The sequence below is a fragment of the Piliocolobus tephrosceles genome, chromosome 15 (assembly GCF_002776525.5).
Source record: "Piliocolobus tephrosceles isolate RC106 chromosome 15, ASM277652v3, whole genome shotgun sequence".
NCBI lineage: Eukaryota > Metazoa > Chordata > Mammalia > Primates > Cercopithecidae > Piliocolobus > Piliocolobus tephrosceles.
Window position 1 is genome coordinate 94,598,509 of NC_045448.1, and position 27,093 is coordinate 94,625,601.

General features: G+C 41.4%; 1 protein-coding gene across 1 annotated transcript in view; it reads right to left on the reverse strand.

Annotated features, from left to right (window-relative positions):
* ACOXL (acyl-CoA oxidase like) overlaps positions 1–27,093 on the reverse strand; it is a 358,184-nt gene that overhangs the window by 161,966 nt on the left and 169,125 nt on the right. The window contains exon 12 of the mRNA XM_026449783.1: positions 24,515–24,668. Within this exon, the coding sequence (XP_026305568.1) occupies positions 24,515–24,668 (154 nt within the window). The remainder of the gene's footprint in view (positions 1–24,514; positions 24,669–27,093) is intronic.

A 27,093-nucleotide genomic window follows, 5' to 3' on the forward strand; every position in this document is an offset into this window, starting at 1 on the left:
TGTTTTTAACATCGCTGAATTTTTTACTATACAATTACATTTAATAAATGTATCAGAACAAATCAGAAACAGGCGTTCTTTCCCCTTTTTTAAACAAATGAGGGTAAATTCTGTTAATCTGAAGACGACAAAACATGAAATCAATCTTATCTTATTTGTTTGAGGAGATCAATTAAAAGTACAGAGACTGATCCACCAACCAGGAGGCACCGTGTCTTCAGGTGGCACTAATTTTATGCCTGTGCCCTCCACCGTGCCCACAGGTGCAGAACCCGTACGTGAGGGGATCTGGGAGCATGGAGAGTCACTGCAACCTGTCTTGTGAGAGCTGAGATCTGGGTTGGGTCTCCTGAATTCAGGATTCTGAGTCCAGTGGAGTGATGGCAGGTTGCCCCATCCTGCTGCATGCTTTGAGGGAACCCTGTCGCTGCTGCCCTGCACTCCCATGATTTATTTGCTGGACAGAGTGGGCAGGAGGGAGTCTGTCACCGAATGCATACCAAGGCTCCCTCCATCTTAGGGACTACGCTACCCATAGTGAACTATAGCCATGGCCCTGTCCTCATGGGAGAGACAGGCATTGGCCAGGTGGACAAATAAAATAGGCAAGTAAAAATCTGTGGCACGCATGTAGTCCCAGCACTTTGAGATGCCAAGGCAGGTGGTTCAGGAGTTTGAGACCAGCCTGACCAACAACCCCGTCTCTACTAAAAATACAAAATTAGCCAGGCGTAGTGGCGCATGCCTGTAACCCCAGCTACTCAGGAGGCTGACGCAGGAAAATTGCTTGAACCTGGGAGGCAGAGATTGCAGTGAGCTGAGATCGCACCACTGCACTCCAGCCTGGGCAACAGAGCGAGACTCCATCTCAAAACAAAAAACAGAAAAAGAAAAAAAATCTGTGGCAAATGCCAGAAAGGAAAAGATGGGGGCAGGGAGGCTCTGTAAGAAAACAAATAGCAAGAGAGACCTCCTCCAACCTGGATGCCAGAGAAGGATTTCAGAGGGCTTGCTTAACTGGGAAACTTAAATAAGGGAATTCAGCCAATATGGGAATGGGAGGACGCTTGTTCCAACTGAGAGAGCAGCCTGTGCAAACGCCCTGAGGCATGAAGGGGCACAGAATGTCCAGGGCCTGGAAAGAAGGCTGGGCTGGAGGTGATGAGTGAGGGGGGAGGGGCCCAAAGAGAAGCCTTTGGGGGCAGACAGGGGTCAAGTCACCCGGGGCCTCAGCAGCCATCTTGGGGATTTATTTTATGTTAGGTGAAATGTAAAGTTAAAAACAAATTCTAAGCTTTGGAATCAGATGATTTGTGATTTTAAAAGATGACTCCAGCTGCTGAGTGGGGCACAGACCATAGGTGGCAAGAGACAGAAAAAAAGAGAGAGAGAGAGAGAGCGCGCGCGCGCGAGAGAGAGAGGTGGACTAGCTGGGGGTAGGGATGGAGGCAGACAGTGAAGGGCTTGCCGAGGGCTGAGAATGAAAGAGGCAGTTAGCACTGCAGCATCCACCTACTTATTCACAGGCTGCTCACACAACACAAGGGCAAATAAAAGATAAGCAGAAGATTAAAAAATCAACAGAATCAAAACTGCAGAGGCAGCAGATATTGGTATTAGCCTAATATGCCTAGAAGGAGACAATGCAAAGAAAACAATATTCAAAATGACAATGGCCTAAAATGTTACAGAATTGTTAGTGACACAAATCCACATACTTACCAACCTCAAATGAATCCAAACAGGAAAAATACAACCAAATTTATATTTATACATATTGTAGTGAAACCATAGGTCATGACAACAAATAAAATATCTTAAAAGACACAGAAAGAAAAAATAGACTGCCATGAAAAATTACTGGTAGATAGCTGATTCCTCAGCAACAAGGAAATCCAGATAAGCAAAACTTCAAAGTGTTAAGAGATAATAAATATCAACAATGAATTCTATACTGAACAATATGTAATTTTTCTACTTTGAGATGAAACAGACAGATTCAGACAAAAACTACAGACCCACACTAAATGGTGTTTAGAAGAAAGTACTCCAGAAACCAGGAAATGACTACAGAGATGCAAGAAGGAATTATGAGCAAAGAAATTGGTAAAAGGTGCTAACTCTAAAGAAAAAATGATTCCATATAATAATAAATATGATGGCTAATTTGTGGGATTAAAAACACAGTACTGGAGTAGTGGACAACAGTAGTTTAGAGAGTGGGAGCCGATGATTAGTTAAAGCAATCTAAGCTCTTCTATTATTGGGAAAAAAGAATGCTAATAATTAACTTTAGACTTTGTAAGTTAAATGTGCGTGTTAAAATTGCTAGGGTGGCCACAAAATAAGCATAAGTAGAGTGAAAACCAGAAAAGGGAAAAATGGAAAGGGGAAAATAAATACCATAAAGCTGAAGGTTGTAAGTCCAAACAAGCAGAGATAAGACTCAACAAATAGAAAATAAGAGTAAGATGGAAAACATAAATTCAAATATATCAGTGATGACAATAATTACTTGGACTAAACATAAAATGAGATTATCAAGGTAGATTCAATTTTGAAGACAGACAAACATTGTCTTCAAAAAAAAAAAAAAGACACATAAACACAATAACACAGAAAAGTTGAAACTGTAAGGATATAACAGGTAAATGCCAACCAAATGGAGGCTTTTGTCCTTAGGTTATTATTAGACAAAACACATTTTAAGGCATTGCTATTGATAAAGGGAGTCAACTACATAAAGATCAAAGACTCAATTCACTAGGAAAATATAACAATTTAAAACTTATAAACATCTAATAATGCAATGTCAAAATAATGAGACTGAAATTGATAGAATTACAAAGAGTCACTGATATGGTTTGGATTTGTGTCCCCACCCAAATCTCATGTCCAACTGGAGCAGGGGTCTGGTGGGAAGTGACTGGATCATGGGGTGGATTTCCCCCTTGTTGTTCTCATGATAATGAGTGAGTTCTCATGAGATCTGATCATTTAAAAGTGTGCGGCTCCCCCTGACTTATCTCTGTCACTCCTGCTCTGCCATGGTAAGACATAATTGCTTCCCCTTCACCTTCCGCCACGGTTGTAACTTTCCTGAGGACACCCACCCATGCTTCCTGTACAGCCTGTGGAACTGTGAGTTAATTAAACCTTTTTTTTTTTTTTCATAAATTATCCAGTCTTAGGTAGTTCTTTATAGCAGTATAAAAATGGATGGATACACTGACAAATCCACTCTCAACAGTGGGAGATTTCAGCACATATCTCTCAATAATTGATAGATCAGTCAGGCCAAAACCTCAGTAAGAATAAGGCATATTTGAATAATGCCACTAAGAAGCTTGATCTATTGGTCACCTTTGAAACCCTGCATCCAATTGCAGAAGACATACTCCTCTGACGCACACATGGAAACTGACCAGCCTCTAGACCACAGAACAGGCCATAAAAAAATTTCAAAAAATTTTTTTGAAATTTTTTGAAAAATGACACTGGCTGTTTTCTCTATGGTGGAATTAATTGAAAAAAAAAAAATATATATATATATGTAGAACAGTAATTATAACGATAATAACAACAACAAGAACTGTAACTAAAAAAAAAAAAAAAAAAGTCACTAGTGTACGGTAGTTACACTGCCTAGCCAAACAGCCTGGATTTGAATCTCAGCTCCGCCAACTGGGGAGTCGTGTGATCTTGGGCAACTTGCTTAAACTCCCAGTGTCCCATTTTTCACATACCTAATATTGGGGTCAGAACAGTCCTTCTCTGTAGGGTCATTGTGAGAATTTATGTTAATGAATGTAAAGAGTGAAGACAGATACTTGACATATAGTAAGAATTCAACAAATGTTGGCTATTTTTTTTTAACAACAGACATTAGAAAATTGAAAATCATAATCAACGAATTCATAGGTCAAATAAGTCACTATGGAAATTAAAATAAATTTAGAATCAATAAACTGAAAATCTTATATATCAAATCATGGTTGATATAACCAATGCAGCACTTAAAAAGAAAATTTATCACTTTAAATGTTAATAATAGAAAAAGAAAAATGGAGAAAATAAGATAACATTCAAATTAAGATACTACAGGAGGAGCAGGAGAATAAACCCAAAGAAAGTAGAAGAAAATAAGTAATGGCCAGACATCGTGGCTCGCTCCTGTAATCCCAACATTTTGGGAGGCTGAAGCAGGAGGATGGTTTTAGCCCAGGAGTTTGAGACTAGCCTGGGCAACATCGTGAGACCCCCATTTCAACAAAAATTTTAAAAATTTGCTGGACATGATAGCACACACCTGTAATCCCAGCTACCTGGGAGGCTGAGGTGGGAGGATCACTTGAGCCCAAGAGCTGTGAACACGCTACTGTACTCTAGCCTGGGTGACACAGTGAAACCTTGTCTCAGAAGAAAAGAAGTAATAAAGATAAAAATCAATGAAATAGAAAAACCAGATATAGTGGAGAGGATCAACAAAGCCAAAAGTTTATTATTTGAAAAAATATACAAAATAGATCAAGTGACAAGGTGGTTGTGGAAAACAAACAATATTAGAAATGGTAAAGGGGCGTAACTACCCATACAGCAGGGGTTAAAAAGAGCAAAGGGTATCCTAGACTTCATGGTTGATAAATTTTTAAAATGAGAAGAAATGAACAAATTACTAGGAAAATAAAAATTAGCAAAAGTGACTCAAGAACAGAAAACCTGAATAGCTTATAACCGGGAAAGAAACAGAATCAATCATTTTACATGTTCTTAGAAAGAAACCACAAGGTCTGTTTAGCCTTATAGTTATATTTGAAACAAATATTCAAGGAACAGATAATTCATTCTATACAAACTCTTCCAGAGAACAGAAAAATAAGGAACACCACCAAGTCATTTAATGAGGGTGATGTAGCCTGATATCCAGAGTAGATTAAGGACACCCCTAGAAAAGAATAGCAGAGGCCAACCTCATTCATAATCACAGAGCAGAAAACCCTAAACAAATATCAGCAAACAAAATCAGCAGCTTTTTAAATACACACACATACATCATGACTGAGTTGTATATAGCCTGAAACGTAAGATTTGTTAACATTAGAAAATCTGTTAATGTAAATTCACCACATTAACAGATTAAAGGGAAGAAAATTTGCAATCACCTCAATAAAATAAATGCAGATAATTTCCATAAAATGACTATATTTAAATTTTAAAACAAATCAAATAAATCCAGATATGCACAAAACTATTTATAAATGAAGAGTAAAACAGGCTTTTCCTTAACATAATAAAGAATATCTGCACAAGTCCCACACCAAATAATATCCTTAATGGTGAAATAGTAAACACATTTCTTTTAAAGTCAAGGATAAAACACAGGTGCCTGTTATGAACCACTTCCTTTAACCACTGCATTGGAAGTTCTTGCCACTTCTATAATATAGGCAAAGAAACAAATGTAAATGATTGGAAAGGAAGAACTAAGGCTAACATTTTTCTCAGACAATAGGACTATCTTCATAGGAAACCCAAAAGAACTACAAACAGATCATTAGAATTAATATGGCAATTTAACTAGGTTGTTGATTATAAGATCAACATACAAAATTAAACTCCATTTCTATACATCAGCTTCACAGTATTAGAAAATGTTTAAAAAACTACCACACACATTATAATAGGTATCTGCTCAGCTGCTATTTTTTGGGAACTGTCTTAGCACCGACAGAGATGAGGCATCCGCCGGCACGTTCACGACACGTGACCCCATTCCCTAACCAGACAGGACTGAGTTGGAAAGGACTCTGACTCAACTGAGATGGGGATTCAGCATTTGATCTGAGAAACACCATCTCAGAGTGTGGCTGGAAAAGAGATGCTCTAAATTCCATAGCGATGGACAGTCACAAATGCAGAGAAGAGCAAGAATGGGCAGACACCAAGAGGGGCAAAGGCTGAGACCATGGGTCCCGAGAGAGACCCCCTAGCATGGAGTCGGGGACTCCAGACCCCTTTCCAGTCCCTGGTTCTCATGAGAGCTAAATTCCAGAACTTTCTCTCTCTCTCTCCACCCCCCACCTCTTCCTCCTTAAGATTGATTCTTCGTTCTTGCTGGAGAAAGTTTATAATTGATCTCTTTTACTTGCATCCCAAATGATCTTAACTAAGATGATCACAAATTCAGAAGTCAACTTGTAAAACTTCATCTCCCTGCCACCAACCTTCTGGTTTCCTTGCTGGGACACGGGGTGAATCCTTCTGGATTGAACTGGCTCAAGGGAGAGTAAAATGAGAAAGTTAAACAACATACAGTGGATCCAAAATTTGGCAAATTGGCCCAGGATCTATGCCAGTTCTGTCCATTATTCTCTCATATGTCTGGCTGTTATCCATTCCTTATGAAATTTATAATCGCCTTGTTTATGCCCTTAAAAATGTTGGGCTGAGACCCTCAAAGGAATGCTGCCAAATAAAATGGATTATCCCTGGGTCATTTTAGCAATCTCTCTTTTCCTTATCAGTGATGAGGGTCAGTTTTACTGCTGGCTACTCTCCCCCTCTAATTTGCCTGACAAGATAGAACCTACTAACCTAGGACTCTCACAAAGATGACATACGGACTTTCTCACCAGGGAGCGATTTTTTCCAGTAACCACAAATTAACATCAAAAGACAGAGGATTGTTTAAAAGCCATGGACTTATGTTAAATGAGGGTTAAGTGTAGAACATTCATTAACACGGAACCCAGAGGGCCAGGGAAGAAAGTTACCACCTGCCAAAAAAGGGGACAAGGTCCTGAATTAGGGATAATAGCCTTAGTTTGGAAGGCCTGTAGAAACTTTGCCTCTGTGTTTTAGTAGATTTGGAGAAATAACACCTCACTTCTGGCCTTGTTCGTCCTTCCACAGGAAAACTCTAAGGATAATAACTCCTACTCACAGTACTATTGGAGGATTAAAGGTGACAACATCGATATATGTCCTTAGTGCTTCTTCATAGCAGGGACTCAAGAGAATGTCAGGGAGTCAAAAATGCATTTTCTTTTTTTTTTTTTTTTTTTTTCAAAAAATAAGAGCTGATTCCTCTAATCTTGGAGCAAGGTTCTTTCAAAGTTGAATCATTTATAACCACAAGGTGATTTTTATTGTGCTGTCTTTGTAAATCCCTGTAGCCAAATAAGGTTAGGGTCAGCAGAATGCTCAGAAAATAACAGCAGAGGAGAAGGGAAGCCTAGGCTTTAATCCAGAGCCCCAGAACTTTGGGATTTTTCTTGAAGGCTCTCGACCCTTCCAGAAAAAGAGATCTCTGACCAATAAAATAAAAAGAAAGGGAGTTGGTCAGAAACCAGCTGATGCCCTGGAAAAATGAGACTCTTGAGCAAAGAGTTTGGCTGATAAAGTTGTCATGGTAACCACTGAGAAGGCCCTTCTACTACGGGGCCATATTGACACTTGGACCCCAGACAGATCCTTCTTGGGAGATTTGCCAGATCCAGCCTTGGACCCTCTGAGTATGGACCATGCTTGAACTTCTTCCACCCTACCCACAAGTCACTTGGCATTATGATGAAGCTCAGCTCAACCCTGTTCTGCCCATAAACGCAATCCCAGCCAGTTGGACTCAGCTATTCATGACCCAAGCACCAGCCAGAATTTTTCATGGTTCTGCTTCTTAAGAAATTGTATAGGGAGCAAAAGGGCCTCTGCCACATCAGATCTAAGTCAGGCTGACCTACTGGTCTGTAGTGAAACGTACATGTCTTGGGGGTTGCTGTGAGAAGCTAAGTATTTAAACAAACACCATCTATGTTACTCCAGGGAATAGTAAGTCTACAGCATCCAGGTTGGAGGGGAGACCCCCCGAATGACTGTCTCTGCTCGCACCAGTCTGCTGCTTGGCTGGTACCCACTTTGCCTGGAGGACTGTTTCAGATGAGCTTTGAGTTCCCCCTAGGGCTGGGCAGGAGCCCACTGTGCTCTTGGATTTTTCAGTCTATTTTTTTTTCATAGTTCTTCTGGATCTTCCTTGGTCCCTGGCCCCTGAGTGGTCTTAGCTGTCGACATTCACAATCCCTCTGCCCTTCCTCTACAGCCCACAGAAACCAGGAGCCACATGGAACAACCAGGAACAGAGGCCACAGGCTCCTTCAGGAGTGGAGTAAGGGCTTGAGCTGCAGCATGTGGGCTTTGCAACATCTCTTTGTGATTCCCAGAGATCTGTTTTGTTTATTTCAGGCCTTGGCTCTGTTCCAAGGGTTGGTTGATGCCAGATAAATGAGGTGGTGTTGAATGTCCCTGAGGAGTTAGTCCTGGGACAAAGTCTACTGATAAAGCAAAGGGCTCTGCCTCACATCACTTTCTGAAAAAATTCACAAACACTTGCAATTGCTTCGGCGTTCCCTATGCAATCATTAAATATAATCGCTCAGTCACTGCCCGGCTGGATTACATCTCCAAGCAGCAAAGAGCAGCTCTGCGTCTAATGTGAAAGGAGGGATCAGTGCGTGTTTGCTGATAACCTTATCATTGTGCTGGGTTGCAGAGCTTTTTTGAGACTTCACTGTGCTCCAATTCTGTAGATGTTTTTTTCACTCTGCTTTGGCCATTTCTGTTCTTCTTCGTGAAATTCTGGAACTCATTGAGGAGAAACAGGGCAGCTGGGGGCAGAGATGAGAAGGCTCTCCACTGATGTGGGAAGACATAAAGTCCTGCTGTGGAGACTGACCCTGAGGGCACAGTGACGCAGGAGTGGCACCTTCTGGTGTTGGTTTCAAAGGAGCCAAGATGGAGGGCACAGGCCCTGGCCATGGCATCCGGGCTCAGGTAACACAAGGGCCAGGAGACACTGCAGGAGGTCTTTGTGAAGAATGTGACTGCAGGGCCAAGGCCAGCAGCTGGGCTTGAGCTCCAGCTCTCCCCAGTGGAGGGGCAGTGGAGACCCTGTGTTGTGTTCAGGTCCCAGGCCTGTAGACCCCCATGCTTTGGTGTCAATAGTGGCTGAGAAGGTGGCTTTCCTCCATAGTCCAAAACCACATCCAAGGAACCCCAATCAGGCAGCTCCCATGTGTGTCTAATGGGTCCTGGTGGCAGAGGAGGAGAAGGCAAGGGAAAGAGTTCAGATCTTTCCGTGTGATCTGTTACTACATCCAGCAAAAGGGAAGGGAAGGAGAATCAAGTTTTATTGAATATCTACCATGTTCTGAGCCTTAAGAGAGAAGGAAACTGAGGCTTGGTAAAGTCCAAGATCACAGAGCCCTGACCATGAGATTCCAACCACACCAAAGCCAGCAGCTCCCCTTCCATGACAAGGGACCTGCCCCATCTCTCAGAATGCCCCCTCTCCAGAAATGCAAGATCCAGGGCTGTTTCCCCTATTATTCTCTCAGAGGAGTTTAGAAATTCAATCTAGGTTTGCTTGAATATGGAGAAAACAGGCAATGTGAAAGTAGAACTAAATATCAACAGTCTGAAGAACTTGGTTGACCCCACCCAATCCTTAAAGCAAGAAAGTGGGAAATGAAGCGAAGCTGCCAGGCCTGCCTCACATGACTAATCAGAGCCAGCAGAGTTCGGCTCTCCGGCAGCGTTCCCACAAGGGCAGGTGAAGGGTTTTCATCACGTTCAAATGAGGCCAGTTTGATTCTCCCCTTACATGTGAAGATTAGAGACTGAAATGCAGAACATGTGTAAGCATGAAGCACTGGCCACTGGGAATGTCACAGCTGCATGCCAAGAGCAGAACTCTGCCAACTCCTGTTCCAGCCTCTCCTTGACTCACCAAAGGGGATTGGGGTGAGTAATTTAACCAAATCCCACCTCACTTCTCTCGGCTGTACAACAGGAGGAAATAGCAGGAAATCTCAGAAAGACTAATAGGAAAAGAAGGGTCTGGTCCTGGTGGTTGACTTCCATCACCATGGGAAGGTCCACCCCAACTAACACTAACCACTGGGCAGCTCAGCAAGGCATGTCTATAGATACCTGGCAACTGAGGCTTGGGAAGTGAGGACCTACCCAAATTTACATAGTTGGAAAGTTACAAGTTAGAGCCAAACTGTGCTCATCCCATTAAGGAGGACTCTGCAATTTTCTGAAGCAGAGAGGACAGAAGCCAGCACAACTCAATTTGCATATGGCAGAGTGGTTTGAGCATGAGCTTTGGACATAGTCTTTGGGTTTAAGACATGGCTCTCAACTTCATACTGAGTGGGCAAAAGCTGAAACTATTCCCCTTGAGAACCAGAACAAGACAAGGATGCCACTTTCACCACTCATATTCAGCATAGTACTGGAAATCCTAGCCAGAGCAATCAGGCAAGAGAAAGAAATAAAAGGCATCCAAATAGAAAGGGCAGAAGTCAAATTATCTCTGTGTGCAGGTGACATAATTCTAGATATATAAAACCTTATAGTATCTACCCAAAAGCTCTGAGAGCTGATACACAACTTCAGCAAAGTTTCAGGATAGAAAATTGATGTACAAAAATCAGTAGCTTCTATATACCAGCAACATCCAAACTGAGAGCCAAATCAGAAAGGCAATTATATTCACAATTGCCACAAAAAGAATAAAATACCTAGGAATACAGCTAACCAGGAAGGTGAAAGATCTCTACAATGAGAATTACAAAACACTGCTCAAAGAAATCAGAGATGACACAAACAATTGGAAAAACATCCCATGCTAATGGACTGAAATAATTGATAGTGTTAAAATGGCCATATTGCCCAAAGCAATTTACAGATTCAGTGCTATTCCTATCAAACTACCAATGACATTCCCAGAATTAGAAAAAAAAATACTATTTTAAAATTCATACAGAACCAAAAAGAACCTGAATAGCTAAGGCAATCCTAAGCCAAATGAACAAAGCTGAAGGCATCACATTATTTAACTTCAAATGATAATACAAGACTACAGTAACCAAAGCAGCATGGTACTGGTACAAAAACAGACACATAGACCAATGGAACAGAATAGAGAGCCCAGAAATAAGGCCACACACCTCTGATCACCTGATCTTCGACAACAATGACAAAAGCAAGCAATGAGGAAAAGACTCTCTATTCAATAAATGGTGCTGAAATAACTGGCTAGCCAAACGTAGAAGATTGGAACTGGACCCGTTCCTTACAGCATATACAAAAACTAACTCAAGATGGGTTAAATATTTAAATATAAAACCTAAAACTATAAAAACCCTGGAAGATAACTTAGGAAATACCATTCTGGACATAGGCCTTGGCACAGATTTCATGACAAAGATGCCAAAGCAATTGCAAAAAACACAAAAATTGACCAATGAGACCTAATTACATGAAAGAGCATTTGCACAGCAAAAGAAACTATCAACACAGTAAAGAGACAACCTACTGGATGGGAGAAAATATTTGCCAACTATGCATCCAACAGAGGTCTAATATCCAGAAGGAACTTAAACAATTAACAAGTAAAAACCAAACAATTCTGTTAAAAAGTGGGCAAAGGACATGAATAGACACTTTTCGAAGGAGACATACATGCGGCTAACAAGCATATGAAAAAAATGCTCAACATCACTAATCATTAGAGAAATGCAAATTAAAATCACAATGAGATACCACCTCACACCAGTCAGAATAGCTATTGTTAAAAAGTCAAAAAAATAACAGACGCTGGCAAGGTTGCAGAGAAAAGGGAACACTTGCACACTGCTGGTGGGAAGTAAATTGGTTCAGCCACTGTGAAAAGCAGTTTGGTAATTTATCAATGAACTTAAAACAGAATTACCATTGGACCTAGAAATCTCATTATTGATTGTATGCCCGAAGAAATATAAACCATTCTACCATTAAGACACATGCACGGGTATGTTCATGGCAGCACTACTTACAATAGCAAAGACACAAAATCAGCCTAAATGCCCATCAATAATAGACTGGATAAAGAAAATGTGGTACAGATACACCATGGAATTCTACACTGCCACAAAAGGGAATGAGATCGTGTCCTTTGCAGCAACAAGGATGGAGCTGGAGGCCCTTACCCTAAGCGAACTAACACAGAAACAGAAAACCAAATACCACATTCTCACTTATAAGTGGAAGCTAAACACTGAGTACACACAGACACAAAGAAGGGAACGACAGACACTGGGGTCTCATTGAGGATGGAGGGTGGGAGGAGGGTGAGGATAAAAAACTACCTATTGAGTACTATGCTATTACCTGGGTGAAAAAATTAGCTGTACACCAAACCCCCATAACGCACAATTAACCTATATGACAAACCTGCAAATGTAACCCTGAACCTAGAATAAACGTTAAAAAAAAAAAAGCATGAGGCTTGGCGCCTCTAATCCCAGCACTTCGGGAGGCTGAAGCGGGTGGATCACTTGTGGTCAGGAATTTAAGACTAGCCTGGCCAATATAGTGAAACCCTGTCTCTACTATAAATACAAAAATTAGCTGGGTGTGGTAGTACGTGCCATCTACTTGGGAGGCTGAGGCAGGAGAATCGCTTGAGCCTGGGAAGTGGAGGTTGAGGTGAGCCAAGATCATGCCACTGCACTCCAGCCTAGGCAACAGTTTCAAAAAAAAAAAAAAAAAAAAAAAAAAATGCATGGCTCTGCCACTTTTTAGCACTTAAACTTTGGCAAATTAATCTTTCTGGCCTCAGTTTCCCTCCTGTGTAAAGTAAGACTAATAATAGTATTCACTTAATTTGAGAATTAAGTTACTCCATGTAAAGCACTAATAAAGGTATCTACACATATAGGATGTGCTCATGACTGTTAACAAAACAAATAAAATGCAAAGAGACCCTGCAGCCCCAGGCCAGGACATACCTGGGTCCGGGGCCCTAAATATGCTGCGTCTGCTATGGCAAAAAGCTGCCTTTTTATCAGCACAGAGAATCCGTAGGAAGGTCAGGTTTGGGGTATCAGAAGCACCAAGCCCTATGGAGTTTAGCACCTTGTCTTTAGGAAGTAGGGATTTCCTAACACTAAGAGGCTTGTAAAGCTGCAGTAGGACCTGTGTGCAAATGCAGAGAGTAAGGGGGTCTATTCACCCAGTGACTTCTGCTCATTCCATAGAGCAAAGCTGAACTGAGCCTGTTTGGAGAGCTTCCCCAGGTGCTCCGGGGCTGGCTTCCCACTCTCCTCCTCTGGATGTAGCTTCACCATATCAACATGGGCTCTCGGGTCAGCTAAATCAGCCTTCAAAACCCCTGGTGGGATTTGGGTCCACCCAACTGCTCTGAGCCTCAATTTTCCCCTTCCTTCCTTCTTTCCTTCCTTCCTTCCTTCCTTTCTCCCTCCCTCCCTTCCCTCCTTCCCTGCTTCCTTCCTTTCTCGTTCCTCCCTCTCTCCCTCTCTCTCTCCCCCCCTTTCCCTTCCTTCCTTCCCTCTCTCTTTTCTTTTTCTTTCTTTCCCTCCCTTCCTTCTTTTTCTAAATTATTTTCTCTTTCTTTTCTTTTCTTTCCTTCCTTCCTTTTCTTTTCCTTCTTTCCTTCTTTTTCTTTCTTTTCCTTCTTTCTTTCTTCTCTTCTTTCTTCTTTTCCTTCCTCCCTTCCCTTCCCTTTCTTTCTTTCTGTCTTTTTTCTTTTCCTTCCTTCCTTCCTTTTTGTTTTCAGGGTCATACTCTGTCACCCAGGCTGGAGTCCAGTGGCATGATCTTGGCTCACTGCAACCTCCACCTCTAGGGTTCAAGCAATTCTTGTGCCTCAGCCTCCCAAGTAGCCAGGATTACACCACCATGCCCAGCTAATTTTTGTTTTTTTTTTTTTTTTTAGTAGAGATGGTGTTTCACCATGTTGACTGGTCTTGAACTCCTGACCCCAAGTGATCCACCTGCCTCAGTCTCCCAAAGTGCTGGGATTACAGGCGTGAGCCATGGTACCTGGCCACATCAGTTTTCTCACCTGTAAATTGAAGATAACCAAAGTAGCCACCTCATAGGATTATGATTTGGTTCCTAACCATTTAAAATTGCAATATCCTCTTGAGGAATAGGCCCCTTGGTCATTATGAAATGATGTTATTTATTCTGGGCAATATTCTTTGCTCTGAAATCGACTTTGTCTGATATTAACATAGTCACTCCAACTTTCTTTTGACTACCATTAACATGGTGCATCTTTTCCCATCCATTTATTTTTAACCTACTTATACTTTTCTATTTGAAGTGGGTTTTTTGTAGGCATATAATTTGTGTCTTGCTTTTTTATCCAGTCTGACAATTTCTGCCTTTGAATTCGGATATTTACATTTTAAGTGTTTATTAATATAGTCAGGTTTAAATATACCATTTTGCTATTTGTTTTCTATCTGAACAATCTTTTCATTCTTCCATACTTCTTCTTTTCCTACCTTATACATCTTTAATTTATCACAGTCTACTTTCAAATAATAGCAAATGACTTCACATATAGTCTAAGGACCTTACAATAGTGTACTTTCTTTTCTCCTCTCCTGGCCTTTATGCTATTGTCATGCATTCTATTTTTACGGATGTTATAAATCGCACACTACATTGTTATTATTTTTGTCTAAGCAGTCAGTTATCTTTTAAAGATATTTAAGTACCAAAAACATCATGTATTTATCCATATAGTTACTACTTTTGGTGCTTTTCATGCCTTTGTATAAATCTATATTTCTATCTGGTATCATTTTCCTTCTGCCTGGAGAATTTTATTTAATATTTTTTATGATAAAGATCTGTTAGTGATGAATTCTCTCAAGTTTTGCAAGTCTGAAAATATCTTTTTTATACCTTTGCTTTGGAAACATAATTTTGTTGCATATAGAATTTTAGATTGATTTTCTTCTCTTTCAGTACTTTAAAGATGCCATTCTACTGTCTCCTTACTTGCCTTGTTTCTAATGAGAAATCTGTTGTCATCCTTATCTTGGTTCTTTCACACATAATGATACAGGAGATAGAAATAAATTATTTAGGCAGATAGTGAGGGCAAATGAGTCCTCAGCAGAACTTCCCTTCTAACAAAAAGCAGCCCCAGAAATAATTTTTTTCTAACGAAGAGCAGCCTGAAAGATGGCGCTGCAAACATAGATAAGGAAGCTGGAAGCTTGCATGGGGATGTCGGCAGCTGTCCAGTGACGTCCAGTGTCTTGCAAACTGTTTAGCATACATATATTGTCCATTTTTTGATTGTTTCAGTCAGGAGGGTATATCTGCTGCCTGTTGCTGCATCTTGATCAGAAGTCTGCTAATGCTGAAACCTCAGGACCTTGCAATTCCATGCACAGTGTACATACAGTACAGTGCTCCTCACATTACCTGGCTTCCCAGGAACTTGTACCCAGTACACTGTTCTGCACATAAAGAAAATTTAGCAATACTTAGCAATGATTCTTAATCAGCAGTCATTGGGGCTATGAGGTGCTTGCATAAATATGAATTATGAAAATTCCAACCAGTATTTTTCATTTAATGATCATATTGTGGACAATTCTTTCTTGTGTAAAATCTCATTTATCCCAGGTTTTATGCACAAGAAGGAACAGATTATACCACAAAGGTAAAGACAGTTAGAAAAATTAGAACTCAGAAACAAAGGAGTTAAAAGACTAAAATACGATTTAATTCCAAAGTTTCCCTTCTATTTGTACTCTGCATGCATCTACCTCACTGCTAAGAATGTTCTTTAAGTAACAGAATATTACTCTTGCAACATTCAATCCAAAGAAAGCACAATTGCCAAGGTTCCTGTAGAAATAGCTAGTTTAAGACTTTCTCGTGATTTCCTAACACAGAGTGATAATGTTATTAAAATTGACCACCAAGTGTTATGGAAACATCAATTTGTGGAGAGAAAGAATTCTGGAATCCAAAGGTTTCCACAGAGCAGTTCAAGAGCAACAGTGCTGGGACCATGAATTCTCAGTGAGGCCAAATGTGAGGGGCTGCTGTGTGCACTCATTCCTCCCAGATCCAAGATAAACCAAGCAGTTAGAAAGAACTGATCACTTTCTGTGTCAATGCTCAGGAGACATTTGAAGGCCTTTATCTCTTTCCCACTTTCAAATACAAATCTTAAGTCTCAAGGGCCAAATTAATAACATTCCACTGAAAACTAAATTATCATATTTTGGTCTCAACAGAAGCCAGATTTTGGTTTCTAGCAGGGCTGGAAAATCTATTCCCCGGAAACTCCAGCTTCTTTTGATCACCACAGACACACTCTGATGACCTGCAGCTCTCAACTATATTTAGCAAGACCCTTTCTGTTTGATCAGTGAGTCTGGGCTGTGTTTTGCAAACAATAGGCTGCAACACATGAGCAGGTCATGAAATCAATTTACTGTATAATGACTCGCGTTTTAAAAAATGACACAAAATAAGAAAATATGAGAGCACCTCACAATAGTAAGGCCAGTACTGTTTCATAAAATTTCTTTTTTCAGTTTCACACATGTGTGTTTGTAAATACTGGGTTGTAAAGATTTGTAAAGGAAAGCACACCATTTACTTCAGGTTAAGGTCAAAAGAATTGGAAAACCACTGGTCTAGAAACTAATCAAGCATTCTGCGTTCAGCTGCTGGTGGGAGTGGAAATTGGTTTAACCTGTACTGACAATACCACTCATCATTTAACTCAGGGGTATCCAACCTTTTGGCTTCCCTAGGCTACACCGGAAGAAGAATTGTCTTGGGCCACACATAAAACACACAAACACTAATGATAGCTGGACAAGCCAATTTAAAAAACTGCAAAAAATTCTCAAACGTTTTAAGAAAGTTTATGAATTTGTATTGGGCCACATTCAAAGCCGTACTGGGCTGTGTAAGGCCTGAGGGCCACGGGTTGGACAGGCTTGATTTATTTTTTTATTTTATTTTTTTCTTATACTTTAAGTTCTAGGGTACATGTGTACAACGTGCAGGTTTGTTACATAGGCATACACGTGCCATGTTGGTGTGCTGCACCCATTAACTCGTCATTTACATTAGGTGTATCTCTTAATGCTATCCCTCCCTGCTCCCCCCACCCCATGACAGGCCCCAGTGTGTGATGTTCCCCTTCCTGTGCCCAAGTGTTCTCATTGTTCAATTGCCACCTATGAGTGAGAACATAGGGTGTTTGGTTTTTTGTCCTTGTGACAGTTTGCTGAAAATGATGGTTTGCAGCTTCATCCATGTCCCTACAAAGGACATGAACTCATCCTTTTTTATGGCTGCATAGTATTCCATGGTGTATATGTGCCACATTTTTTTTAATCCAGTCTATCATTGATGGACATTTGGGTTGATTCCAAGTCTTTGCTATTGTGAATAGTGCCACAATAAACATATGTGTGCATGTGTCTTTATAATGTATTATAGCAGCGTGATTTATAATCCTTTGGGTATATACCCTGTAATGGGATGGCTGGGTCAAATGGTATTTATAGTTCTAAATCCATGAGGAATCGCCACACTGTCTTCCAAAATGGTTGAACTAGTTTACAATCCCATCAACAGTGTAAAAGTGTTCTTATTTCTCCACATCCTCTCCAGCACCTGTTGTTTCCTAACTTTTCAATGATCACCATTCTAACTGGTGTGAGATGGTATCTCATTGTGGTTTTGATGTGCATTTCTCTGTTGGCCAGTGATGATGAGCATTTTTTCATGTGTCTTTTGGCTGCATACATGTCTTCTTTTGAGAAGCGTCTGTTCATATCCTTCATCCACTTTTTGATGGGGTTGTTTTTTTCTTGTAAATTTGTTTGAGTTCTTTGTAGATTCTGGATATTAGCCTTTTGTCAGATGAGTAGATTGCAAAAATTTTCTCCCATTCTGTAGGTTGTCTGTCCACTCTGATGGTAGTTTCTTTTGCTGTGCTAAAGCTCTTTAGTTTAATTAGATCCCATTTGTCAATTTTGGCTTTTGTTGCCATTGCTTTTGCTGTTTTAGACATGAAGAACTTGCCCAGGCCTATGTCCTGAATGGTATTGTCTAGGTTTTCTTCTAGGGTTTTTATGGTTTTAGGTCTAACATTTAAGTCTTTAATCCATCTTGAATTAATTTTTGTATAAGGTATAAGGAAGGGATCCAGTTTCAGCTTTCTACATATGGCTAGCCAGTTTTCCCAGCACTATTTATTAAATAGGGAATCCTTTCCCCATTTCTTGTTTTTGTCAAGTTTGTCAAAGATCAAATAGTTGTAGATATGTGGTATTATTTCTGAGGGCTCTGTTCTGTTCCATTGGTCTATATCTCTGTTTTGGTACCAGCACCATGCTGTTTTGATTACTATAGCCTTGTAGTATAGTTTGAGGTCAGGTACTATGATGCCTCCAGCTTTGTTCTTTTGGGTTAGGATTGTCTTGGCAATGCAGGCTCTTTTTTGGTTCCACATGAACTTTAAAGTAGTTTTTTCCAATTCTGTGAAGAAAGTCATTGGTAGTTTGATGGGGATGGCATTGAATCTATAAATTACTTTGGGCAATATGGCCATTTTCACGATATTGATTCTTCCTATCCATGAACATGGAATGTTTTTCCATTTGTTTGTGTCCTCTTTTATTTCACTGAGCAGTGGTTTGTAGTTCTTGAAGAGGTCCTTTACATCCCTTGTAAGTTGGATTCCTAGGTGTTTTATTCTCTTTGAAGCAACTGTGAATGGGAGTTCACTCATGATTTGGCTCTTTGTTAGTCTGCTATTGGTGTATAAGAATGCTTGTGACTTTTGCACATTGATTTTGTATCCTGCCTCTCAGACCACAGTGCAATCAAACTAGAACTCAGGATTAAGAAACTCACTCAAAACCGCTCAACTACATGGAAACTGAACAACCCGCTCCTGAATGACTACTGGGTACATAACAAAATGAAGGCAGAAATAAAGATGTTCTTTGGAACCAATGAGAACAAAGACACAACATACCAGAATCTCTGGGACACATTTCAAGCAGTGTGTAGAGGGAAATTTATAGCACTAAATGCCCACAAGAGAAAGCAGGAAAGATCTAAAATTGACACCCTAACATCACAATTAAAAGAACTAAAGAAGCAAGAGCAAACACATTCAAAAGCTAGCAGAAGGCAAGAAATAACTAAGATCAGGCAGAACTGAAGCAGATAGAGACACAAAAAAACCCTTCAAAAAATCAATGAATCCAGGAGCTGGTTTTTTGAAAAGATAAACAAAATTGATAGACCACTAGCAAAACTAAAAAAGAAGAAGAGAGAGAAGAATCAAATAGACACAATAAAAATGATAAAGGGGATATCACCACCGATTCCACAGAAATACAAACTATCATCAGAGAATACTATAAACACCTCTATGCAAATAAACTAGAAAATCTAGAAGAAATGGATAAATTCCTGGACACATACACCCTCCCAAGACTAAACCAGGAAGAAGTTGAATCCCTGAATAGACCAATAACAGGCTCTGAAATTGAGGCAATAATTAATAGTCTACCAACCAAAAAAAGTCCAGGACCAGATGGATTCACAGCCGAATTCTACCAGAGGTACAAGGAGGAGTTGGTACCATTCCTTCTGAAACTATTCCAATGAATAGAAAAAGAAGGAATCCTCACTAACTCATTTTATGAGGCCAGCATCATTCTGATACCAAAGCCTGGCAGAGACACAACAAAAAAACAGAATTTTAGACCAATATCCCTGATGAACATCAGTGTGAAAATCCTCAATAAAATACTAGCAAACCGAATCCAGCAGCACATCAAAAAGCTTATCCACCATGATCAAGTGGGCCTCATCCCTGGGATGCAAGGCTGGTTCAACATATGCAAATCAATAAATGTAATCCAGCATATAAACAGAACCAAAGACAAAAACCACATGATTATCTCAATAGATGCAGAAAAGGCCTTTGACAGAATTCAACAGCCCTTCACGCTAAAAACTCTCAATAAATTAGGTATTGATGGTACATATCTCAAAATAATAAGAGCTATTTATGACAAACCCACAGCTAATATCATACTGAATGGGCAAAAACTGGAAGCATTCCCTTTGAAAACTGGCACAAGATAAGGATGCCCTCTCTCACCACTCCTATTCGACATAGTGTTGGAAGTTCTGGCCAGGGCAATCAGGCAGAAGAAAGAAATAAAGGGTATTCAATTAGGAAAAGTGAAAGTCAAATTGTCCCTGTTTGCAGATGACATGATTGTATATTCAGAAAACCCCACCATCTCAGCCTAAAATCTCCTTAAGCTGATAAGCAACTTCAGCAAAGTCTCAGGATACAAAATCAAGGCTTGATTTAAATACTTCATTCGAAAAAGCAATCCCAGGTATGCACAAAAATAAGTTAGGTACCAAGGTACTGGAATGTTTTCTATAGTGTTGTTTATAATAATGGAACAATCTGACATAAGCTGAGGAATTGATTGAATGCATTATGGTACACCTATAAGATAAATGGTACCAGCTATGAAAATTTTACTTCAAAGTAAGGTTGTAGTAAAGAGTTGAAACAATATCCATATCAAATCTTAAGTGAATTAGGGGGGATTATAACATTACACACACTGCACAGAAAGAATATACTACAGACAGTAAGAATCATCTCTGAGAAGTATAATTTTGGGATATATTTACTTTTTTGTGCTTTTCTTTTTTCTCAAAAATTTCTACAATGGATATATATTACTTTTGGAATTGATAAAAATAATGCAATAAATGTGATTTCAAATAGACTTTGCTCAGCCAAGACACTGCCCTCCACAGATGATGCTCATTTTAGGCAATAGCAACAAACACTGAAGTCAGCAGTTAGAGGAAAAGGATTTCACAGGGTCCTATGTCTAGAGTAGCGGCAAAAATTAAGTGCAAGATGCACCCATATCTTGGTAAACTGCACAATAATTTCTCATGCCCCTCTCTTCTCAAGTCCCCATCTCCTAAACTAGACACACTAACACAAAAATTTGTCCCCAACAAATGAGCTGTCAAGATGGGTTGTGCAGGCTTTAGAGCTAATGAATGTCATCATTGCTGTCATTACGAGTAGTCTGTAGGCAATACAGTGTTCTTTCTCCCTCCAAAAGTAACAATAAAATCATGTTTTGTTTTTTTTTTAAGTGTTCAGGGTAAAAAAATAATAAAGCAAGAAAAGATCAAGGGGGCCAAGTTTTGAGGATTAATTCCATGTTTTAAGGGTAAGAAAGAAAACAGATACACAGGACTTTCTTTTCTTTTCCTTCCTTCCTTCCTTCCTTGCTTCTTTCCTTCCTTCCTCTTTCTTTCTTCCTCTTTCTTTCTCTTTCTTCTTCCTTCTTTTCTGGGCATGGTGGCGCATGCCTTAATCCCAGCTACTCAGGAGACTGAAGCAGGAGAATTGCTTTAACCCAGGAGGCGGAGATTGCAGTGAACTGAGATTGCACCATTGCACTCCAACCTGGGCAACACAGAGAGACTCCATCTCCAAAAACAAAATCCCTAAACTATGTGGTTCAGAGAGCTTCCAGGTTATTGAACACATCCTCGTGCCAAGCAGAGCAGTGCACACCAACTCCAGAGGGACAGAAGCTCCTGTGCTCAGAACCCTTCTGGACCTCAGCCGATGTATCTCTTTATCTGCCTGTTTATCTGTACCCTTAATTATTTCCAGTAAACATTTAAGTGTTTCCCTGAGTACTGTGAGCTGTTATAGCAAATTATTGAACCTAAGGAGAGGGTCATGGGAACTCCTGATTTATAGACAAGTGAGGCAAAAGTGTGGGCAGACCAGGGTATGACTCATACCTGTAATTCCAGCACTTTGGGAGGGTATAATGGGAGGATGACTTGAGGCCAGGAGTTCGAAACCAGACTGGGCAACATAGTGAGATCCGCATCTCAACAAAAAATAAATTAGCCGGTGTAGTGGTATGCGCCTGTAGTCCTAGCTACTTGGGAGGCTGACGAAGGAGGATTGCTTGAGCCCGGGAGTTCAAGGCTACAGTGAGCTGTGATTGTGCCACTGTACTTCAGCTTGGGTGACAGTGAGACCCTATTTCAATAATAATAATAATAACAGCGCAGGTAACCCAGAGAAGCAATATTGGTGACTAGCATCCAAAGTTAGAAGAAGACTTATGGAACTGAGGCCTTAATCTGTGGAGTCTGCATGCACTCCAGGTAGTCATTGTCAGAATAAATTAAATTGTAGAGCAGGGTTCCCCAATCCCCAGGCCACGGACTGGTACCAGACCAGTGAACTGTGCATGTGAGGGATCTAGGTTGCACGCTCCTTATGAGAATCGAAAGCCTGAGGATCTGAGGCAGAACAGTTTCATCCCGAAAACATCTCCCCTACCCCACACCCCCCACCCCAAAAACCATCCGTGGAAAAATTGTCTTCCGCGAAACCAGTCCTTGGTGCCAAAAAGGTTGGGGGGCCACTGTCGTAGAGCACCCCGTTGGTTCCACAGAGAACTAGAGAACTGGTTGTTATGGAAAAGCCACACATCTGGTGTCAGAAATACTGTGAGCAGAGGACACAGCACTTGCCTTCTAGGGCCCTCTGCCCCAGGTTGCTCAGGAGCTCTGGGGCGCAGAGCTCTGTGAGGCAGCGTGCCCAGGCAGCTGGCATTCCAGCATGGACTGCGTCTTCTCTAACAGGGTGGGGTCATTTCCGCACTGCTGGGTGGTCCTCGGCAGCACAGGTGAACATGACAGGCTGGATCACTGGAGAGCAGGCAAGGGTGGTTGTTCCAGGTGGCACTGCCAGGGCTCAGCATGGACCCAGGGGAAATATGGCCTCCCAGAATGAGCACTGAGGCCAGGATGAAAGGACGAGGGTTAGGATGACAGGGGCACAGGAGGGTCTCTGTGCAGGCAGGCTATGAGGGCCTGGGGGTGAGAGACCCCGGGCCTGCCCGCCTGTGAACTGCGAAAAAGGGAATGAGCCACGGGAGCCCAGAGGACCAGGAGCCTGCAGGGGGTTCTGAGCGAGCCCTCAGGCTGAGTCACCTGTCAAGGCCACAGTGTCTGAGCTCAGGGCCCCCAGCAGTGCCCCAAGCCCCCACTGTGTGGGCTGCCCCTGCCTGCAGGGCCACTTCAGGTCGTACCCCTGACCTGCTGACCTAACTTTCTTACTCGACCCCCGAATCCCTGGGCTGTGTTCCCTGCTGCTGCCAGCCTGCGGATTGAAGGGACAGCCACCTCCTAGAGACACAGGTAGAAACCAGCCCCCTGGCAGGGCCCTCCTTAGCTAAGGACAGTCACATCGTGCCATTGTCCCAGCTGCCTTGGAGGACCTCAGCTCCTGGCCAGCTGCACCCTAAGCCAGCTATTATTTTATTCTCCATTCCCTTTTTTTTCCATGTGGACCCCACACAACATCTCCATAGGAATGAAGCAGACATGCCCCACCCCCGACCATCATCAGAGACACATCTTCACTCAGCCGCCTAAAAGAAATGATCATACTGGCTTTCAGGTGGACAAACACCATGGATCTCATGGGAGATGCCCTCAGGCTCTGCCCGCACCTCTGCCTCTTGTGAAGGCTCAGCCCCTCTTCACCGTTGCCCCTCTGTGGGGTCCGTTAGCTCCATACGGACAGCAGGGAATCGGCTTTCCAGAAACTCATCCTTTCCCTTTTATTTTCTACAGCTGCCCTTGACTTGCCCTTGACCCATTCTCTACTGAGGCTAAACCTCTTCGTCTTCTCCTTCACATTCAGAGGTGCTGTTTTTAAGCAAATATTCGATGAAGTTCAGTATTAAATTCAGACCAAAGACCAACAGGGGGGGCTCCCTCCTTCCATTCTCCTCTGGGGGTGTGATCTGGAGTTCCAGTAGCTGCCACATCTGGCCTGCATTTGAATGAAGTGCACAGCTGATCCTGCAGTCCTGCCGTGCCACCACGTCACAGGTCCACAGCCTCATGCTACGTGTCCTGCCCTCAGACACCCAACTTGGGTTCACTTTGTCATGGGCTCTGGACCCTCACATGGGTGCAGACACCTGTGGAGACCTGCAGAGTCCTGCAGGGCCTCTGTTCTCATGGTTGCATACAGATCCAGCTGCTCTCAGAGTCCCCCTTAACTCCCTCAAATACTAATATTGGGATTACTCACACCTTGTGCTTCTCATTGCACAATCCAGTCTGAGACTGGGGCTGGGGACACACCAGGAAGTCTCTGAATGCTCTGCCTCCTGTGTCCTCACCTGGGGTGAGGGAAACCCTCGGGATCATTTCCTGTGTTCTCCCCAAGGGATTAAAACATCGGAGCAGAGCTTTGATCATCTGAACCTTCAGTGGCCCTTTCCCATACTGTCCACTACTACCTTTGCCCACCAAGTTTCATGATGTTTACTGCGTGCCTCCATGGGCCAGGCAGGCATTTTACAAACATGTTCTCTATCAGTCCTGGCAGCATCATATGAGGGAGACACACAAGACTAGGAGGCTGGTAAGGAAGGAACTCGGAGTCATGGGCAGTTGGGATTTCTATTCAACTCTGAAGCACGTTCTCTGCCCGCCCCACAGTGCTCCCCCAGGGTGGGTTGTATTGTGGGGACCCGCAGGAGCTGCAGGCCTTGGGGCTCACCATGCCTCCAGTGCACTCGCGGCAGTCCTGCAGGCAGCGGATGTTCTCCCAGGTGCTGTAGGCCCTCAGCCCCACCACCAGAGCCTGCAGTGAGTGACTGTTGACCAGCTCCTTTCCCTGGAAGACATCCTCACCCAGGAGGGCCCCGGCATACCTGCGGGACAAAGCAGAGATATGTGATGGAAGTGGCGGTGCACCCAGCACATGTGTGAAGGAGTATTATCTGTGAAGTGCTATAATGCTATTTGAGGAAAGAATATGATGTCAATGATGCATATTTTAAACTGTAGATAGTCACTAAAAAATAACATTTAAGACGCTACCTGCGGAATACTAAAAATTATTCAATTAGTCAACGAAACACAGGAGCAGAGGGAAAAGGGAACAAATAACATATGGGATAAATAGAGAAAAAGTTGCAGGATAATATTCTAAAACTCTATGTTTGTTGATAGTTACATTAGGTGCAAATGGTTTAAATAGTACTATTTAACTTGGAGATTGTCAGACACGATTTTTAAAAAATCAAGATTCAACTAGATGCTTTATACAAGAAAGCCACTCAAAATACAAAGACAAATAGGTCAAAAGAAATATAACAAAAAATTTATACCTGCAAACACTGCAAACACTAACCACAGGAGTAGCAGAGGCTTGCAGGCATCTGATGTAGACCCCAAGGTTAAACCTGCTTCTCCAAAGTCTACCAAAGTCTTCATGGGTCTGTCAAAACTGTCACCCTGCACCATGACTGTACCTGCAACCATGAGTCTCCACCACATCGCTCTCCCATTGGAAAACCTCTCCTTTGCTTTCTTTTCAAGTTTACTTTTCTTCCAATCCATTTATAGGCCTCACTACTCATGCTGACATCTGTCTAGGCACTCCTTGACTCAACACAAAGTGGCCCCCTAAGCTCAACTCTCCTCTTATTTTGGTCTACACACATACAATCACGTTCCAAATTATTTTCTTTTATCAACACACACAAAAAAGTTTCACATGCCTCTCGTATTTGTAACTTTTTAATTCCACTTCCCTTGGAAATTCTGTAACTTACAACAATAAAGTATACCTCAATTCCACTCCCCCATCCACTTTGCTACTGTTGAGATTTTATATATAAAGATATGTATACATATTACATATATAGATACAGATCTTCTGCATGTGTTATAAACCTCATGGCTATTTTTGCTTTAAACAACGTATCTTCTTCCCTAATCAACAATATTGAGAAATAATATATTACAATGATGCATTCATTCAAAGTGCACCACTTGAAGAGTTTTGACAACCGTACACACCCATGACAATAGCATCACAATCAAGCTACAGAACAAAATGCCTCATGTCTTTTTGCAGTCCATTCCTTTCTTTACTCCCACCCCAAGGCAACCACTGATCCGTTCTTTGACACTATAGATGAGACGTGTTTTAAGTAAACTGAATTGCAGAGTATGTGTTGTCTTGATTCTTTCAATCAGCATGCTGTTTTGAAATTCATCCACCTTACAATATGTATTTGTAGTTGTTCCATTTTATTGCTAGTAGTACTCTAGTCTATGTAATGCACTCATCACATTCATTTATGCATTTACTTGTTGATGAACATTTTGGTTGTTTCTAGTTTGGGACTATTGCACATAAAACTGTTAGGAAAATTCACGTACAATTCTTAGAGAAAATATATGTCTTCATTTATCTTGAGAAAATATATTGAAGTGAAATGGCTCAGTCATATGGTAGATGCATTTCAAACGTTTTTAAGAAACTGCCAAATAATTTTTCCAAAGTAGTTATGCAATTTTACACTCCTACCAGTGGTGTATAATAATTATAGTTGTTCTACATTCCTGCCAACAATTGGTCTTTACAGTCTTTTTAATGTTAGTCATTCTAGTGTATATGTAATGGTATCTCCTTATGGTTTGAATCTGCATCTGTAAAATGGAGATATAATTTCCTATTTCATAGGGTCTTTAGGAAAACTGAGGCTAAACTGAGGTAAACCTACCTGAGTCAAGGTCCCATATGTGTTAGGGCAGAGCTAGGATTTAAACCCAGGCCTCTCTATTCCTAAATAGCATGCTCTTTTCATTATAAATAATGTTCCTGTCAGTGCCCTGAGCAAGTCTGTGGCATTTTCATCTATGCTATATTATCATCACCCATGCTCCAGACTGTGACTATAACACAATGACTCTCAGAGAATCTCAGAAATGGGCATTTAAAAAAATGCATACAGGATTCCCCATTGATCTCTCCAATCACACATACCCCCACCTCTCCCCATTCCCCAGGGGTGGAAATAGGTGGGAAATAAGAAACAGTCTTTAAGAAACGGATTGTAAGAGACCCCAGCCAAGCTTCCAGCTGCCAGATGGAGAGGTGCACCAGTGGCTCTTATTCTTTGTTGTACCCTTATATTTGTTTAACCAAGGAGTCTGAGAAGTCTTTCATGTTCAGTGTGTTTTAGAGTACAGGAGGAGCATGTCTTAAGAAAATCTGATTGAGAAACCCATGGTGGCCCAAAACATAAATTAGGAAATAGGGATTCTGGAGGCAAAATTATTTCT